The 19,665-nt window shown below is 37.9% G+C and overlaps 1 protein-coding gene across 1 annotated transcript; it reads right to left on the bottom strand.

Annotated features, from left to right (window-relative positions):
* Window positions 1–709: 709 nt before the first annotated feature.
* LOC133323050 (uncharacterized) lies at window positions 710–16,764 on the bottom strand. The gene is made up of 16 exons (XM_061532008.1): window positions 16,492–16,764; window positions 15,720–16,432; window positions 14,180–14,888; window positions 12,246–12,883; window positions 11,872–12,179; window positions 8,711–9,268; window positions 8,448–8,605; window positions 8,236–8,381; window positions 5,134–5,494; window positions 4,954–5,069; window positions 4,725–4,894; window positions 4,575–4,656; window positions 4,226–4,510; window positions 3,514–4,155; window positions 3,214–3,450; window positions 710–1,931 (listed from the first exon to the last, which is right to left on the bottom strand). The coding sequence occupies exons 1-16, from the start codon at window positions 16,751–16,753 to the stop codon at window positions 717–719; spliced, it is 6,600 nt and encodes a 2,199-aa protein (XP_061387992.1). The 5' UTR covers window positions 16,754–16,764; the 3' UTR covers window positions 710–716.
* Between the last annotated feature and the right edge of the window lie 2,901 nt (window positions 16,765–19,665).

Below are 19,665 nucleotides of genomic sequence, written 5' to 3' on the forward strand. Positions count from 1 at the left end.
TGCAAAAATTTTGACCCGAATTGAGGCCTGTCTAAATTCTGTACCCCGAAGTCCTTCTAGTGACGACCCCAACGACCCTGACCCCTGGTCCATATATTGGCGGTCAATTTTCATAATTTGTTTTGAAAATTTCTATGAAACTTAACAAATTTTGTAAAAGTACATAACCTCTCTACTGCAATAGAAATTAAAAAAAAAAATAACTTTAGAATTTCAAATTAATTAAACACTCTTAATTTCACACACAAAAAAATAATTGTTTTTGGATAAAAATACATAAATTTTTATAAAACTACAACAAAATAACAATAATAAATTAATAGTATTTATGTAAGGATGTAGGTGGTGGTGGTGGATTTGTGGATATAATAGTAATGGGGTGACGGTTAAGGAGGAAGATGATTTACAAAATAAATACACAAAAAAATTATAATCTAAAACTACAAATGATAATAACGTACACGAATAAACAAAAAAAAAACTACAAATATAAAATAATCAATTCCATTAAAATAAAACACTTTTTTATAAAAACTTCAAATAAATTAAAAAAACACAAATACGAGAAAATTAATTTTGTCCCATGGGTGGTTGCCAACATAAATAATTTTTGTTTTGGTTTAACTTAAAACGAATAGAATAATAATGACAATAAGTGTAACACCGTCTTCGCTGGCTTGCTTAGATTTAGATTTGATGCTGATCCTGCTGCTAGATTATGTATTGCAAAACTTTAAAAGGCGCTGGCAAATAATTGTCTTAAATTTCACACTTAATAATTCAAATATCACATCGGTATCCTGAAGTTTATGTGTGGCAAGATGTACATCGGCTTCGGCGGGCGCTCCGCCTCCGAGTGTTTGCTGCTGCTGAAAGTTGATATTCAGCTGTTGATTACTATCCTCACTGCGTGCTATGAGATTTTTAAATTTCTCATTAAGATTCTGTTCCAGTTCGGTATTGTTATTATTGAAGTACAATACATAGGCCAATTCGAGCAGATAATAATCCAAATCTGCCAAAAAGAAATTCTCACACAGCGACAAATCGTAATTGCGTTCCATAAAATGTTGCATCAGATAGTAAATGAGAAATCTTAGATCCGCCCTACGTAGTGGCACATAACCGGTATCCTTGGAGAAATATTCGAAAATTTTAAGGGCACAACTGGCATTGTGTACGCTACGCAAACATAGCTCAAAGGCATCAACATATTTGAAATTTAACATAAGGGTGCGTATGCGATATTCCAGACGGTCTTTGGAGAATTCTCGCACTTTTTCAGGATTATAAAGGCCATGGAAAATATATAGACAATAGTGGATATAATTACATAGCTGTTGCAATTCTTCGCTATCCTCAGAATTGTTATTTTTCATTGTTGGATGGTCTCCTGGGTTTTGAGATTTCATATTCATCAGACCACCCATACTGTTGCCATTATCCGTAATACTTGTTGACATATTACAGGCATTCGGTAGCCGACAGTAGCTCTGTTCATCCGGCGAACATTCATACGAACTATTTGCCGTCAATTGATTTGGATCGAGCAGGTGATCGTTGGCCAACAGCGGCATATTTGGTGATGCCTGCAGTGAGGAGATTTCATTTTGACTTATATTTTCCAATGATGAGATCATATCATCTGATTCCTGGCCGGTTATTTGATTCGCCGAACTTCTTGAAGCCATATCATAGCATTGTTCAAAATCGATTTCCGCCTCCTGTAGGAAATAACATTTATAGCGTGGTATTGTCTTGAGATAACGAACTGGCTCATAGTCCAAACGTATGCGAGGACGTGGTAAATTAATTTCGACGGGAACTTCAACACACTGGCTTTCGAAACGCATCAGACGTTTGGTGGTGGGCAAGCAAACGACTCGCTGTTTCATTTTATTGTCTATACAGGCACCCAGATCACGACCACACTGGAAAGGGAAAAGAAGAAAAACAAATTAACATAAAGTCCTTTTGAAAATATTCCTAAAAATCCATTTCGAAAATATCTTTAAAAAATCCACGCCTTGAACTCTTCAAGACCCTTTGAAAATATTCCACGCCTTGTTATCCTAAGGTCTTTTAAAAAATTCACGCTTAAAGACCCTTTGAAAATATTCCTCGCCTTGTTCTCCTAAGGTCTTTAAAAAATCCACGCTTAAAGACCCTTTGGAAATATTCCAAGCCTTGTTCTCCTAAGGTCCCTTCGAAAATATCTTTAAAAAATCCACGCCTTAAACTCTTAAAGACCCTTTGAAAATATTCCACGCCTTGTTCTCCTAAGGTCCCTTCGAAAATATCTTTAAAAAATCCACGCCTTAAACTCTTAAAGACCCTTTGAAAAAATTCCACGCCTTGTTCTCCTAAGGTCCCTTCTAAAATATCTTTAAAAAATCCACGCCTTAAACTCTTAAAGACCCTTTGCAAATACTCCATGCCTTGTTCTCCTAAGGTCCCTTCGAAAATATCTTTAAAAAAACACGCCTTAATCTCTTAAAGACCCTTTGATAATATTCCACGCCTTGTTCTCCTAAGGTCCCTTCGATAATATCTTTAAAAAAATCCACGCCTTAAACTCTTAAAGACCACGCCTTGTACTTCTAAGGTAACTTCGAAAATATCTTTGCTGAGATGACCCGTCTGGTTGGAATCTTAGATGGGGAGACCACAGCAAGGTTTGCTTCTTCCCAGAGTGCACCAAAGCCGTCAACAGTTTTCACGAGGATGACATTTTGTGTCGGGATATCCTAGCCTCCTTTTCCTTTGCCTTTTGACTCGGATTAGGCTTCGAATCAGAAGTCGGTTTCGCACCCTTGTCAGAGACAGTGGGCCGATTCCAGTTAGATTCTGGAGGGAGATCCCCTCCATTTGGAGCTCACGATGGAGAGCGTGCGGATAGATTCTTTCGAACTTCCTTACGAATCTCATCTTGCCCTTGATGAGGTGAACCTCCCTCTCCGAAAGCAAATTCGCATCTCGCCCCACGAATTTAAGGGCACTACCCCGATCCATTTTGGTCCACGGGGGATTTGTAGATCCCCATGGTTTCTACGAAGTGCAGAGAAAAGCTGGCTTAGTTGACCTAGGTCAGTTTCACCCTGCACATCATGGAGACCCCCTTCCCATTAGTCACCCGGAAAGACGCGCCTAGTAGGAGATTGACAACTCCCCTAGTCGTTTAGAAAATAATCTGTTATAAAAAAATCTACCCACCTGTCCATTCGAATTTCCACCAAAAGCTTTGACAACAAAATCTGTTGTCATGACTAGAGTAAAATCAGCTCCACAATCCACATACATGGGACGATCAATACTATCAATGGGTGAGGGTTTACTGACGGCACGCCTCTCCTTATCCTCCGTACCCAGCTGATGTTCCAAATTCTTACCCCAGGTGTAGAGGGTACATGATGATGAGATCAAAGCAAAGTGGAAAAGGCCACTTGAAACCTGGAAGAGATTTTTGAAAATTAAGAGAATTCTAAACAAATATTTTCGGAAAAGACAAATTACCTGTAATATCTGCCCTGCCACCTCTGAGGTATCCACCAAATGTGGTGTCATATGCTCACAGGGATCCACATCAATAATGGCTGCAGTTGGTGGTACGGCAGTTGTCTCACTTTGCGTTTCAATTTTTTCCTGAGCATTACTTGTGGTGGAGGCCGAGGTCGCCGTCGCTGTCGTTTTCACCACTGGTATATCGGCAACAATTTCATCTTCTATCAATTGTATATTTAAATCGGCAACAGGAGCATCTACAACTGTTGCTGTTGCCGGTGCTGCTACAACGGGGGCAGTGATCTCCTCCGAGATTAGTGCAATTGGATCTTTAACTATGCTAATATCTGCATCACTACTCGAAGTTAGGGGTTTTTCCAAAATCGGCGAGGTTAAGGTAACACTTGGCGTTGTAGCTGTAGCTGCCACCAAGGGCGCATCAACAACGGTGGGCACTACATTTATATCCGCTTCTACGGTTGTCACTTCAACATTTTCACTGAGAGTGGCCTCAAACCTTTTGCTCATCTCTCGCCTCTGGGCCTCTTCGTTTTTCTGTTTGGCATTTGCTCTACGTTTAATTTGATTGGCAAGACGCAAGGCCTGAGGCGAGGAGCCCCAGGTATACATTTTCTCATTTTCATCAACAACCAACTGGAAGAAGGAGATAAAGAAACATTTTTATTTCCAAAAGAAGAAAGGAGATTTTGAATCATCTACTCACATTAGTGAAAAATTTCGTATGTATCAGTCTTATTCTTGCTGCTCCCGTTATCTCCAGTCGCTGAGGCAGTACATATTTCACCTGACCACTATAATTAATGCCATCATCGCTGGAAGAAGCTGCCGCAGCGTTTGGTTCGCTGCTTACTGTCTTCAAACTGCCGGCCAAACCCAATTGACCGAAATTATTCGAACCAAAAACATAAAGTTCGGTTGTGTTACGATCTTTTGGACCTTCACATAGCACCAATGTGTGAGCATGTCCCAAAGAGACTTGCAGGATTTTCTTAAGGAATAAACATATATATTAGAAATTATCCAAGACTATATTCTATTCGAATTCGTAATACCTTATATTTGAAAAATGAAACCAATTTGGGTTCAGCTGCATTTTCAGTATCACCATGACCCAGCTGGCCATAGACACCCCACCTTTTTTTTGAGTTTAAAAAAGAAGCAAATTAATCTATAATTTCAATAATGGAAGAGGAAATACCTACCCCCAGGTATATAGCATACCATCAGCTACCACTGCATTATGATATTGTCCTGCTTCTAAAATAGTTATATTTTTACCATCGAAAGCCTTAACCAGCATGGGTTGCAGAGTCATTTGCATGTGTTTTCCAATACCCAATTGGCACAGATTGTTGTTGCCCAGGGAATACAACTGGAAATAAAATTCAAAATTAATAAAACAAAACAAAAAACAGTACATCCGAAACCCACCCCATTATTGGTCAATATCAAGGTATGTTGGCGACCACATTTCACCGCATGCACATGCAGATTTAACTGGGAAAGTAATTCCATACTTTTCACAGCATAAGGAGGTTCAGGAGAGTCTGAAACAAATATCAAGAATACATTAAAAACTAAAAAAAATAATTTAAAAAATATATATCTTACCCGATGGCTTGCTTACACTATAGTTGCAAGGCACACCATTAGTTCCCCAAAAATACGCCACCCCATCCACCACGCAGGCACAATGAGCACATCCCGCCGATATTGGTTTAAAACGTGTAGCTTCGATGGCAAATTGATTGTCTTCGTATGTTAAACGGAAGGTATTTAGGGCATTCAACACCCGATCCGTTTTCGAACGTTGAGATTCCAAATGAATGAGTACAGCTAAATAGGTTTCGATGAGATTTTTACAAAATTCCAGTAAATATGTATTATTGTCGTTAGAATTCGAAATGGATGAGGTGTGCGATACAATGGGTCGTAGTGTTGGTGAAAATGGATTGAGTTGTTGTTCCAAGCGCTGTAAAAAAGATAAGAAAAAGGAGGAAATTTAGAAATAGGTTTATTGAATTGGAAAATTGATATGATCCAATCTGTGCGGAATCGAAATATCGCTTTTAGATCCCTCGTGTCTTAGGACTAAATCCAAATTTTTCTTTTATAGCCCTTGAAAATGCATTTTATAGATTGAAGTCGTTTAGAGATTAAATTAAAAATTAAATGCCTTTTAGAATGCCTAAAGAGTATATCCTTAAAGATCTTCTATTTTGAAGCCTTATGTAGATTGGAGATCTTTGATACATGGAGCACTTATATAGGTATTTCATAAACATTTTCAGAAATCTTGTTATGGACGAAGGCCTTTTCGGAAGACATTTTAGAAGTCTGCATTAGTGTAGAGAAAATTTAATCCTGTTTGATATGTATGCTGATTTAGAGGCTATATTTTGTACCTCTGTTCTTCTACCCCCAGATCCTCCCTGACATTCCTGGGCGGTAGATGTTTATCCATAAAGTTAGGGTTCGGATTTTCGTTTTGTAACACTCTAGCAGAAACATATTGTTGTGTTTACGCACAAGAAGGATCATTGTCGCCTCATGTGAGTTTTCTATTGAAGTCATGAGAAGTCTGGCAGAACTGAACATTTTTCCATTACGTCAAACATACGTTATCAGACCACACAGGTTTACCGCACACCGGCCGATCGGTGTATAGGCTGTCAAAAAGGTTTCCTCATCAGATACGAATGTAATGCCGGCTATAGACTTGGGCAATTGTTGTTGCATGCGCGGACGACTTATATATGCTATCGTGTTTGAAAGAACGGACCTGCACATTAAAAGAGAGACGCAGTTCGGCTATCCCTGCATTAGTCTGAATTCTATCCAGGTTCTTCGTGATACATACTGATAGCAACCATAAGATGGCTAGGATCCTCTCTGAAGCACCCAGGCCTATTGCTAGATTGACGTAAGAGAAGGATCTTTGACTAATCTTGAAGATGGTCCATAGGTGTTCTAATACGGCGTTCTGAAAGGTCACAATACTTTTCAATTCATACCAGATACCTCATAGCTGCCCAAGAACAACGAGGTCAACAAAGTTTTTTATTTGCGCTCCAAGTGCTGCCAACAAGCGATTTGACGACTTTATTCCTATTTTTCGACGTATCGCAGATAGCCGTATTTTGCGCGGATAACTTAAACATGCTATCGAATATCATCCCGAGATTTTTAGGGTAGTTGGTGATCGGAATTGTATGCCACTCGACAGCACATTAAATGGAATTGTGGGTGCAAGAAGGCTGCTAAATAATATACATATGTCGTCAACGATACGGCCCGTCTCATGATCGTGAAATGCCTGTCCATTGTCAAGACTTCGGGAACTTTGTGTATGGGTAGCGCTATGTATGACACATGCTATATCACCCATTTTAAACTGTGGTGGTACCTCTTCAAAGGCAAAAAATCTTATACGACATAGTAATTTTCGCTTCGCCCTGTCGGTCTCCGAATGTTCGACAAACTGTCGGTTAAAATAACTTGCACATCTCTTCGGACCAGTCACAGTTTCATCGTTAAATGTGACATGACTTTTTACCAGGGTTCGATTCCGACTAAACTGTTGTCCACAATTTCCTCACACCGGTTGCAACACTTCAGATGATTTAACCATTTATTCCGCTTATGCTCCGCGACTAATCTGCTGACCTCAATTGTTAGTTCCCTGACTCTTTGATCTGCTGGGTTAGATCAAAGAGTCAGGGAACTCGCCCATTTGCTAGTCCAACTGCCTCTGCTGGGAAATTAGATCTCATCTCGAGTATTCAATTAGCAGGCGACCGATTGCATCTATCGGTCGTAATACTGTCCTTCTTTCTTACCAGGGAAAAACTTAACCATTACCCACAGTTTACTCACATCGGTTACAATGTTGCAAAACTTCAGATGCTCTAACTTATGCTCCGCGACAAATCTCTGCTGAACTCTAACGTCCGTGGGGTCGGCTGGGTTAGATCGACGGAACTTATCGCGCTCATTTCCTAGTCAGGTATTAGACCAGTAGGAATAAATCTAGCGGCTGCAGATGCATTGATGTCCCGGAATTTTATTTTTGTTACCCGTGGAAAGTTCTCAGAAACGATGGTTGGTAAATCCTGCCAATTGGCTTTCCTATGGTTAAGGGAAGTGCGGTGTTCAGATGTTATGAAATCAGGCGGCCTGCTGTTGGAAACAATTAAAGTAAAATGACGTCATTTTTCAAAGCTCAAAATCAACCGATAAACAGTTTTTTCTCTCATCAACTCATTATAACCATTGATTGTGATGATCACGAGAAATAGAATCCTTTCGTATTGTAGATTGGGTACTTATTAATGTCTAATGTAGTATCCTTGCTTGACTAATATTTAAGATATTTAGCCGTTGAATTCTTTTGTATATATTCTTATTAAGGTGCCATGTCGTAGAATCCTTTCGTATTCTTGCTTAATTACTTATTCAGATCTCTTGAATATCGTAACTTGGTTTGGGTACTTATTAAGGTATCTTGAAGTAAAATTCTGTAATAAGAAAAGTGCGGTGTTTAAAGGTGACCTGAGTCTGATGCGGATTTGACATAACCATAGTCTAGTGTTTCTTGCAATCCATAAATGTCCCATGTTCCCATATTTTGATTGCATTGAGATTAAAAATATTTTCATTTTCACTTAACACTTTTGTACTTCTTTAGTTCCAAAATCATTGTTCTTTACTTACCCTTAAAACACTTGGTCTAATGTTGTGCAGCTTGTCTTGTATGAATGAAAAATAATCGATAGCCACATTTGGTAAATAGGTAATGGTTTCCGTGAACATGATCTCACTTAAATTGTACAAGCAAACATTGACCTCCGAATACCAGCCTGCAATAGAAATTAAAAAAAAAACATTTTATTTATTAAATTAAACAAATCCTCCATCACACTTACCAAATTCCTGGCCCACAACACTGTTCAAAGCCAAAAATGTATCAATACAAACACCACGAACTTTGGCCAATAGCAGAGCTGCCGAAAATAGGCCACTTTGGCAAAGAACAATACTTGTCATGTTTGTGTGATATTTGCCATTTGTTACCAGGAAATTCCTATACCACAAAAAAGGATGGACGACACACAACAATTATGAATAAACAAAATGAGAATAGAATAATAATGTCATGTGTGTTCTCTCCTCCTTCTTCTGCACTTACCACAACGGTACATAATTTTTATCGTTGACAGCCTTCTCCGCCAATGTGATGAGCAACAAATTAGCCAAATGAAACTGGGATGAGGCTGACATTTGTAATTGACTCATAGGCTCATCTACGCCATAGATATAATCACTGCATGCCAGACCTTCATTAACCTGTACACCCTCAGCGGCATATTGTGTTGGTGTTGGCGGTAATATGGGTTGTACATTTTCCGAATGACGGTATGTTATATCGGGCATAAGTGTCTTGATGATGGGATGACAAAAATATTTCGATTTGAGCACATGTGTCAGCTTCAGTGCCATGGCACACAAATGCATTAGAGCATTCGTTTGTCCAAACATTGCCAGTTTGAGGGCAGTGCGAATGGGCTTAATGCGTGCCGTATTATAGGTGAGCAATGCTTGCGTGACTTTTTTACGACGCAACAAATAGTCACCGGCAAATTCAATGCAAGCCTCATATGTTAAATCGAATGTGTTGCAAAAATCACGACATTGCGTCCATTCTCCGGCCAGAGCACATTCCAAGAAGATGGCAAAGGGTTCTTTTCTGAAAGTGAAAAAGATGAGGTACGTAATTTAATAATAAAAATATTTTAAAATAATATAAATTCGTATTATAAGTTAGATGATCAATGCCAAATCAAGTAGTTAAATCTTGTGGTAAAACGAATTTTTAGAAACTCGTCCGAGTACTTATCCAGGTCTCTATTTCGCAGAATAGGCCACCTCCTTAGTGGAATCATGATTATATTTATTTCAATACTTATTAAGGTATATAGACGTATAATTCATTTCTATTGAGTACTTATTAAGGTATCTTGTAGTATCCTGGCTTGATTTCTTATCAAGGTATTTTTCTAATCGATGTCTGGTAATAAGTCATAGCTATAGGTTTTAGGCTCCTCAATTAAATAGAACATTAATGTCATAAGAAGTCATCCTGTCGATAATTGCACAGAGGACTTGAATAGACAAGGAAATGTCAGGGAGTATTCTTAGACCCGTTGAAGGTTCAAGGATTTCTATTTTTGATTTTGATTTTAGAGAATTTAATGGTTTAATGGCAGCTTTTAAAGACAAAAGGAAGGTTCAGCGTGCCGCTTATAGGATTGTTGAAAATTTAGATAATCTGAAGCTACATCAACACTTTATAGGTTTTTGTTGGAGTAAAGGGAGGTTTAATAGATAAGCTAAAAGTGTTTATTAACGATCTGAGGCTTCAGAAAATACTTATAGATGGCTCAGGGAATCTCTATAGACGAGATGTAGGCTCAGTGTCTTTCGTAGAAGGACTGAAAACTCTGGCACAATTTTATAAACTTGCTGAAATTTCAACAAGCCCCTATGCGCGAAAAGAAAATTCTTACGAGGCGAAACTTTAGGGAGGGACCTGCTGGAGCCTCTATAGGCTAAGAGAAGCTACATCAACTCTTTATACATTTTTGTTGAGAGTTCATTCAGTTTCTTTAGATTAACCAAAAGTATTTATAAACTATCTGAGGCTTCAGAAAATGCTTATATTAGGCTCAGAGAGTCACTATAGGCGAGATGTAGACTCAGTGTGTTTTTTAGACGGACTGAAATCTCTGGCACCATTTTAAAAACTTCCTGGCATTTCAGCAAGTCCATATGGGCGAACAGAAAATTCTTACGAGTCGAAGTTTTAGGGAGTCTGTATAAGAGAGCTAAAGTTTTAGATAGATCTTCGTATGCGCGCTTAAAGTTCTGGCAGCCCTTCTTGGTGAGCTGAAGACATACAGAAAAAGGTAACTGAGAGTAAGGATAAGACTCCGCAGGGCGCAGGCGAAGCTTTAGGGAGTCTGTATAGGGGAGCTAAAGTTTCAGAGATTTGCATACGTGCACTGAAGTTTCAGGCAGACTTTCTCGATGAGCTAAAGACCTATAGAAAAAGGTAACCGAGAGTAAGGTTCGAAAAAGACTCCGCAGGCCATAATAATTTTTACATGTAGGAAAAAGACTCCGCAGGGACCTGTTGAAGCCTCTATGGGCGAGGGAAAAGTTCAGGATGTCGAATCATTCGCAGGTCTGTGTGGGCAGAAAAAAGGTAACTGAGAGTAAGAAAAATCTCCGCAGACTTCTATAAGACTCCGCATGGACATGCTGAAGCCTCTATAGGCGAAGAGAAGGTTCAGGGTGTATGTTTCATACGAGTCGAAGCTTTACGGAGTCTGTATAAGGGAGTTAAAGTTTAAGGCAGATTTTCATACGTGCGCTGAAGGTTCAGGCAGCCTTTCTTGATGAGCTGAAGACCTACAGAAAAAGGTAACTGAGAGTAAAAAGTTAAGAAAAAGACTCCGCAGTAGGTAAAAGACCTGCTAAATCTTTTCCTATAAGAATCATATAGAATCTTTTTGTATAGAACAAATATTCCTCAGGGGCCTGATGAGTCTTTTGCCTATAGCAAAAAGACTCCTCAGGACTGATTAGTTTTTTCCAATAGAAAAAAAAATAATCCTCAGGGACCTGATGGATTTTTTCCTGTAAAAAAAGACTTCTCAAGGACCAGATAATTTTTTTTCATATAGGAAAAAGACTCCTTAGGGATCTGATGATTTTTTTCCTGTAGGAAAAAGATTCCTCAGGGACCTGATGATTTTTTTCCTATACTTAAAAGACTCCTCAGGGACCTGATGAGTTTTTTCCTATAAAAAATAATCCTCAGGGGTTTTCTCCTATAGAAAAAAGAATCCTCAGGGACCTTATGAGTTTTTTCCTATTTAAAAAATCCTCCTCAGTGACCTCACGAGTTTTTTCCTATATGAAAAAATACTTCTCAGGAACGTAGTGAATGTATTCGTACAGAAAAAAGGCTGCCAAGAGTTCTCATGATTTTTTTCTATAAGAAAGACTCCTCAGAGCAAAATTGTTCTCCGAAATCTGCGGAACTTTTTGCATATAAAAAATTCGACTTCGATGTATAGAATATTTTTAAATAATTAAATATTAATATTAAAAATATGTGTACTTAAGGAATATTTTTTGAATGTTAAATATCTTCGAAATGTTCTCTCCATCTTTAAATTTGTTCATCATTGTTTGTTAGTAGTATACCATTACGATCTGAATATCTTATCCGATCTTCTTTTATAGATTTCAAAATTTTGATTGAAATAACTTGTTTTTACTTACTTCAATTGTATATAGTAGACATTTTTGTTCGTGACAACATAACATGGATCGAAATTGATTTTTGGAAATTCATTTTGCATTATTTCCATTTGACGCAGCGACAACTCCTCCTTGACATCGGCGGTTTCATAAAACTTGACATAGTCCATGGGTGAACGGATATCGCTACATTCAAATACTTTGGTCTTTTCATCTTTTGATATGGTTTCAGTTGTTGTAGATGGACGGAAGGTGGCCATTTGATAGAGGCTTAGAACAGTTTCGTGTTCAAAACGAAATAGACCCAGTTGGGAAAATGTGTTGAATTTCTAGAAAAAGAAAGATAAGAATAAGAAATATAAAAATGTATTTTATAAGATGCGTGAAAAACTTACATCTTCATCACCCTTGCGCAGCGATGCCATAGCACTGCTTATAACCCCCACAGCATTTATGGAATTACTTGGTGTTAGACTATCTTGACTATAATGTTCCGATGTCGATGAAGCAGCACTTGTATCTGCGGCACTATCCTCTTGACTGGTATCCCGTTTAACGGCAGCAGCGTGTTGCCCAGAGGCTTCATCACCATCATTAAGATCCTCCATAACAGCAGCAATTTCTTCGGCATATTTTTCATGTTTTTCAACATCCATATCACGATTTTCTTTTTCGGTATTTTGATTTTTTTGCTCGGATTGTTTTGCTGGTTTACCAACTAATGCTGCCAAAGGTGATGGTATCTCACCACCACCATAATAATCCACATATTGTATGGTATATAAAATATTCGAACTTATCAATATATCGACACAATCTCGGGGTATTTTATAAAGAAACAATGGCTTCAAATGTATATCGATATTGTGTACGGTAAAGCTATTCGACTGGCTATGCAAAGCACTTAGTAAATATGTACTGCGTAAATTTTGGATGGTATAAAAGGAACCAGCTGAATTTGCCAATAGCTCAGGTGTCAACGAGGGAGAGTCGACAATTGCGAAAGAGGATCCCAGGGAATTGTCGGGCATATCTGTAAAGTAGAACAAATAAATTAATTAATTAAAATTGAATATATCTTCCGAATAGCGGAATGCGAACCAAAAAATAAAAATTAAAGCCTCGCTATCTAAAATTATGCTTGAGTGTGGTGGTTGTTTGTTTGGTTTTAACTGGTTTATCTCCTCAAAACTAATGTAAGAGTCTATATTGCTTCTTTTGGGGTAAAGCAATTTAGCGATGTTGTGATGTGGCGCTTGGTATTGATTTCGGTTTTTTTTTTTTGGTTTTGTGGAAGGTTTCAATGCTCAAACGAAGTGTAGTATGAATGCAATGAAAACTCACCACTCTTGTTATTGAATCTGTATATTAATATCACAATACATCGTAGATCTAATCATTCGCGAGATATAAACATAATTTAAAAGGATAGAGCAATGAAACAGAAATAAACAGAAAACAAATTGTCAAACATTTTTTTTATAAATCGACAAATAAATGATTTGGATTATTTTGTTGAATATTGACAACTGTGATTTATGGAACTCTGATCTAATGAATTATTTTCAAATCATAATGGACCACCTTACTAATTTCCGTACACTTTCCTAAATCCAATACTTTGCAGGAAGTGATTCCAATAACCTAACTTATATTGTAATATCGAAGATTATTGGGCGAGGTGGAGAAGTAGTTGGAGGAGAGAATGTCGCCATCTACAATTTCCAATTGGAATGTTTGAAATGATGACTTTTTTCCTATAGGAAAAAAGCATCCTCATGGACCTGACGATTTGTTTTCCTATAGGAAAAAGACTCCTCAGGGACCTGACGAATTTTTTCCTATCTCCTCAGGGACCGGACGAATTTTTTCCTATAGGAAAAAATCTCCTCAGGGACCTGACGATTTTTTCCTAAATCTTTGACTGAGAGGAAGAGGAAAGAGCATCTGGAAAAAGAAGCCCTACAAGCAAAAATAAATGAATACAAAGTGGACATCGTCCTTGGAATTGACTCCCGCCAATCGCCGCAGGGAATAAGACACTAATTTCTCCTGTTTAAAATGTTCTTCTACATGGAAGCGATATTTAAATCTGAACCGATTTCACCAAACAAATGAATCGAGTAAAATTTTATCACGAATGTTTTAGCAGCGAACATCGATTATTCATGAAGCTCCTAATATTCTGATTTCTCTTGAATCCATTGTAACTATTTTATAATATAAACTATTGAAATTTGGAATTCAACTCCCCTTTTACATTCCTTTAAAATCTGATCCTGTTATTGACCTGAGAAGGTTGATATTTGTAAGGGATATATTTACTTACATTCTTCAATCTTTTGTCGTTTATCAGAAAGACGCATTTTAATGGCATTCAGCTTCTTTGAACCCAATGACTTCAGCGATGCCAAACGGGCTCTGGCTGCTGGAATATAACCACCTCTAATGTTATCTGCATCATTATCGAGTTGTTGCTGCTGTGGATTATTACGTTCACTTGAGCTGGTAGTGGATACCCCACTACTATTTGTCATAGAAGCTGTGGTGGTTATACCACCATCATTATTATCCAAATGACGGGTAATGGCCACAGAATATGGTGGCGGTGGTGGCTGTTGGGTTGTATTACCATTTGTTTCAATGGAAGATGTTGCTACTTTTGGTTGGATTTGTGTTGGAGGTGGTGGCGGTTCTCCACCAGGACGTGCGTTATTAATTTGTGCTATATGTTGTTGGATTTGAGGCGGCGGGTTAATGTCTTTTGTTGTCGTAATTACTCCAGCTCCGGATGGTTCTTCTTTCATAAATACATCGTCATCGGATGGATTGCTGCGTTCACATGAGGATTCTTTACTGCTGGAATTGCTATTATTACTTTTCAATGGCAAAACAATTTGCCAATCATCTTTATCTTTGGTTTGCGCTCCGCTTGTTGTTCCTGCCCCAGTTGTGGGCGATAATTCTCCCGGATAGGTATATTCGATGGCTTTTTGTTCCAATAGTAATTTGAATTGTTGTTTCAGTGATGAGGTTATCTGGAAGGGAAAGAAGAAGACGTTGTTTTATAAGTTGAATATCTTTGAAATAGGTAGAATGGTTGAATATCTTTGAAATGAGGAAAGCAAATGGAGAAGTTGAAAACATGGGTTCAGATTTACTTTTTTATAGCCATAAGATCTTCTAAAGAATTTCCATGGACAACAGAAAAATACCCTTCAGGGACCTAATGATTTTTTCTATATGAAAAAGACTCATCAGAGACCTGATGATTTTTTTTCTATAAAAAAAAAACTCATAAGGGACATCTTTTCCTATAGGAAAAAGACTCAGAGACCTGATGAATGTTTTTCCTGTAGGAAACAGACTCCTCATGGTCCTGACGCATTTTCCCTATAGGAAAAAGACTCCTCATGGTCCTGACGCATTTTCCCTATAGGAAAAAGACTCCTCATGGTCCTGACGCATTTTCCCTATAGGAAAAAGACTCCTCATGGTCCTGACGCATTTTCCCTATAGGAAAAAGACTCCTCAGGGTCCTGATGAATTTTTTCCTATAGGAAAAAGACTCCTCAGGGTCCTGATGAATTTTTTCCTATAGGAAAAAGACTCCTCAGGGTCCTGATGAATTTTTTCCTATAGGAAAAAGACTCCTCATTGTCCTGATGATTTTTTTCCTATAGGAAAAAGACTCCTCAGGGTCCTGATGATTTTTTTCCTATAGGAAAGACTCCTCAGGGACTCCTCAGTGACCTGATGAATTATTTCCTATGTCTGTAGAAGCGTCCTTCCCACGCCTCCTCTGCATGAAGTTCGAATCGATTCGATTTCCACCTTTAAAGTTTTAAAAAAGGAAACACCCTACTCACCAATAACATGACACTATCAAAAGTATTATCCCGACATATCAGCAACTTCACCACCGAACCACTTTCCACCGAGGTACTGGCCACAAAAGGACAATTAGGGCTGAGGCCGACAAAACATATCGAACCATCGGAATATCCAATAACCGCACGATTAACACCCTCCAAGGTACGCCACCATACCACCGATAAAGGATATGGACAGGTGTTTGAGGCCATGAAGGACATATTCATTGCCGGCAGCTGGCTATTACCGGTTTTATCATCCACATGGAGATTTTGTGGAGCCGTTGATGCCAACATTTCGGCAGGTACATCTTGACTGAAGACATCAATATTACCAGCATCCATTGGGACCACAACCAACCCCTCATCTTCTGGGGCGTTGTCTTCCAATTGTAAACCCTCAACTTGATCTGCTAGGAGATTGACATTTTTATTTTGTTGTTCCTCATTATCTGGTTCATTTGGTTTTTCTTCATTCTTAGAGGATGAGGCTGCGGCTCCACCAAGGCCAGAATTTCTTTTTGATGTTAACTTATTGGGACATTTCTTGGAGTTGGGGCACTCATGTGGTCCAACAAATGGTATTATGTATGATGTCACTTGTGTGGTACTGTACAGGGAGGGGTATACTGAATTTTTGGCATTTGCCTCCAAGGTGGCTTTATCAACCACAGCCAAGGCGGGCACAATGTGTAGAGTATTGTCGAAACCTAGAAAGGGAAAGCGTTATTATCTTAGATAAGTATGGAACAAATTGTGTACAACTTACATAACACCAGCAGCCAGGTTCCTGAGGGATCAAAACAAATATCATGTATGACACGATTGGTACGTCGAAACCATGAAACCAATTTCAATACCTCCTGGCCACCTTCACTGGTGTAGCGTAACACAATGTCATTGTCCTCGGAGACAAGACACAGCATCTGTTTGTGGCAATCATATTCCGATATGGTCGATAATTTACAATTGAAATTTGTTATCAGAGGCCGTAATTCAAATATATCCAATTGATATAAAGGCGAAGTCATAACTGTCTATCCTGCACAACACGACACGGAAGGCGCACTGCTACGTTGATGGTGGCAGTAGCAAGTGCAAAGGGTGCGGTTTTTTTTTCTTCTTGGACTTCACTTCGTAGTGTAAGCTTTTTTTGCGGCGGCGATTAGTGATGTTACTACTTGTCGGTCGTAGTACTTAATCCCTCAATTCGGTCGGTCGGCCTATATGTAATGAGTGGACAGTGTGTAGGGAAGCAAAACCTTTTGCATTGATGGGGAAGATGATAAATTAACACTATCACATACATATACACTTAAAACAGCAGCAGCAACAACAACATTACACCACAGACACACAACTCCCCCAAAATCGAATTACAGCTGCCACAGTTAGTTACAATGAGATTCTTTGTGGTCTATTCAGGTCGGGGGAAATATAACGATTTTTTCACTTCGCTTCTGTGAAAATTCCCATTCAACCTGCCTTTAAGGGTCTGGGAAAATCTTTGGGATTCTTTGGATGCCAAGCAATTGTGTGTAAGGTTTTATACGATAGTTTTATTTCTATTTTCTTCTTCTTCCTTCCTTCCTCCTCTGGCCAACCAACAAAATTACAACAGTTCGTCGTTCGTTGCCTCTGAATTTTTTTGTTTGATGGTTGGTGGTGCGCACTCACGTAATTCTTCTTTTGTAGTATATACTTGCTGGTCTTTCACATAAAATGTAGGATGTGTGTGTGTGTCAGGTCCTCATCTATTGTGTGATTTTTCCTTTAATTTGCATGTAGATTTTCACAATAATCCATGAAATTTCTACATCTCCATAATGTCCTATGGTTTTGCTTTAAGTTTTACAACTTTTTGTTTATAAATACTTTATTTAAATATGCAAATTTTTAATATTTTCAGGAGCTTTACAATTCTGCTCTTGCTATTTTCCTCCGTAAAAAAATTCTCTGCTCTAAATGTCAAATGTTTTTCTTTTCCTTTTGCTAATTTCTCTCTGTTTTGACATTTCTATATGAGTTTTTTTCTGAGTGATGTTTTTGTTTTGTTGTGATTTTCTCCCAAAGAAAGACATTTCTTATTAGTAACGGCATGCACAGTGAGATGAGTCTAACAAAAGGAAAGAGAGCAACAGCTGTTTTCTTTTTGACAGTGTCCGTTAAAAAGGTTAAATTTTTAAAAAATTAAAGTAGATTTTAATTGATTTGCAATTAATTAATGGTATTAACTAAAAATATAAAGTTTCTGTTAAAAAAAATGTTTGTGTAAAGTCCTGTGATGGTGTTTTATAGTTATTTTCTCCACAAAAAGGCACTTCTTATTAGTACGGCATGCAAGCTGAGGTGATAGCCTATTGTCTAGCAAAAGCAAAGAGAGACAGCTGTTTTGACAGTGTCCGTTAAAGAGAATTATTAAAAAAATTGGCAGAAAATTTGTGATTTATTTGCATTAAAATAATAAAATTAACAAAAACTAAAATTTTAAATTTAAAAAAGTTTGTGTTAACCCCGAGTTTTCTGTTATGTTTTTTTCTTCATAGAACTACATTTCTCATTAATAACGTCATTCACATTGAGATGTTAGCATAACCGCCTAATCAAAACAAAGAGAGCCAAATGAGAAAACAGCTGTTTTTGGGGTTTAGTTCACATTGAGCGTCCGTTAAAGCAGTTGATTAATTGAAAATTGGCAGCAAATTTGTGATTTCTTTGCAAACAAATAGTGAAAATATCAAGAAATAATAAAATTGAAGTTAAATAAAGTGCGCAGCAATGGAATATTTCGTGAGATTAGTGTTTAAAATGTGTTTTAATTACAACTTAAATTGGCTGTGCTGTGAAAACAAAATGAAGCAAGATCAGCAGTAGCAAAGGCATTCCATAATGACAAGTAAATGGCATTTATGTCTTTTTGGCGCCAAAATACTAATGAAGTGGCTTCCTGAGCAACGAACACTTGAAAAGCTCATTATATTGGTATCCATAGCCAAATAACAACAACAACAAATTACTCATACGCAAAAAATGTGGATTTAAAAAAAAACGAATGATCTTGTACGAGAATATCTGCAAGGAATGACAGAGCGGTAGCAAAAAAAGCATGAACAAATCAATGGAAACAGGAATAAATAAATTGTCTTACTGAGTAGTAGCGCCAGCCAACGCTTACCAGCATGACCAAGAAAGTTTGGCCTCCTAGCCATGACAGACCCCAAAAAGGACAATTGGAGCAGAGGCCAACATAACATGTCGAACCATCGGAATACCCAATAATAGCACGGTTAGACCCTCCATTGTACGCCACCGTACCACAGACAAACGATGTGTATAGGTGTTTGAGTCCAAAATAAATTAGTGGGGTCTACGACCCGAAACGACCTGAGTCTTACTCGGCCAACAACTGTCACAACTGTTAGTCACAAAGGGTCCGGGTCGTTTTAATGTACCTAACGATGGATCCTCGTTTAACCAAGTTGGTGTTGGGGATATACTAAATGGTAAGTGTAAGTGCTACTTCCAATTGTATATTTAAATATCTGATTAATATTTTTTTTTAATATCTTAGGTAAATTCTCCTGTGGCATTTTAAGTCTCATATCATATAAAACATAAGAATATTGATTAAAATGACATGTCTTGTCAGGCTACAAAATATAACCACAATACTTGGCGAATAATAAGAGGAAAAAATTCGGTGTGACGTTGTCTTGGTTAAAATGGAAATATGTGAAAAATGGAGTAAGGAGTATTTAAAAAATAAACTAAAATGGGTATTTGAAGGAGTATTTACAATTAACAGAACTACATGGAAGCTTTGATTCGTTAATGGGCAAACATTTGAATAATGTAACGAGAACTCCAAAAGAAGTTGCAGGTCCAACTTGAAAGAACTATTGAATATGCCACAAAAACATCAATAATTGCTCGAAACAGTATG

This window comes from Musca vetustissima, unplaced genomic scaffold (genome assembly GCF_032173495.1).
Source record: "Musca vetustissima isolate MV318-11 ecotype Yass unplaced genomic scaffold, APGP_CSIRO_Mvet_v1 utg18991, whole genome shotgun sequence".
Lineage (NCBI taxonomy): Eukaryota > Metazoa > Arthropoda > Insecta > Diptera > Muscidae > Musca > Musca vetustissima.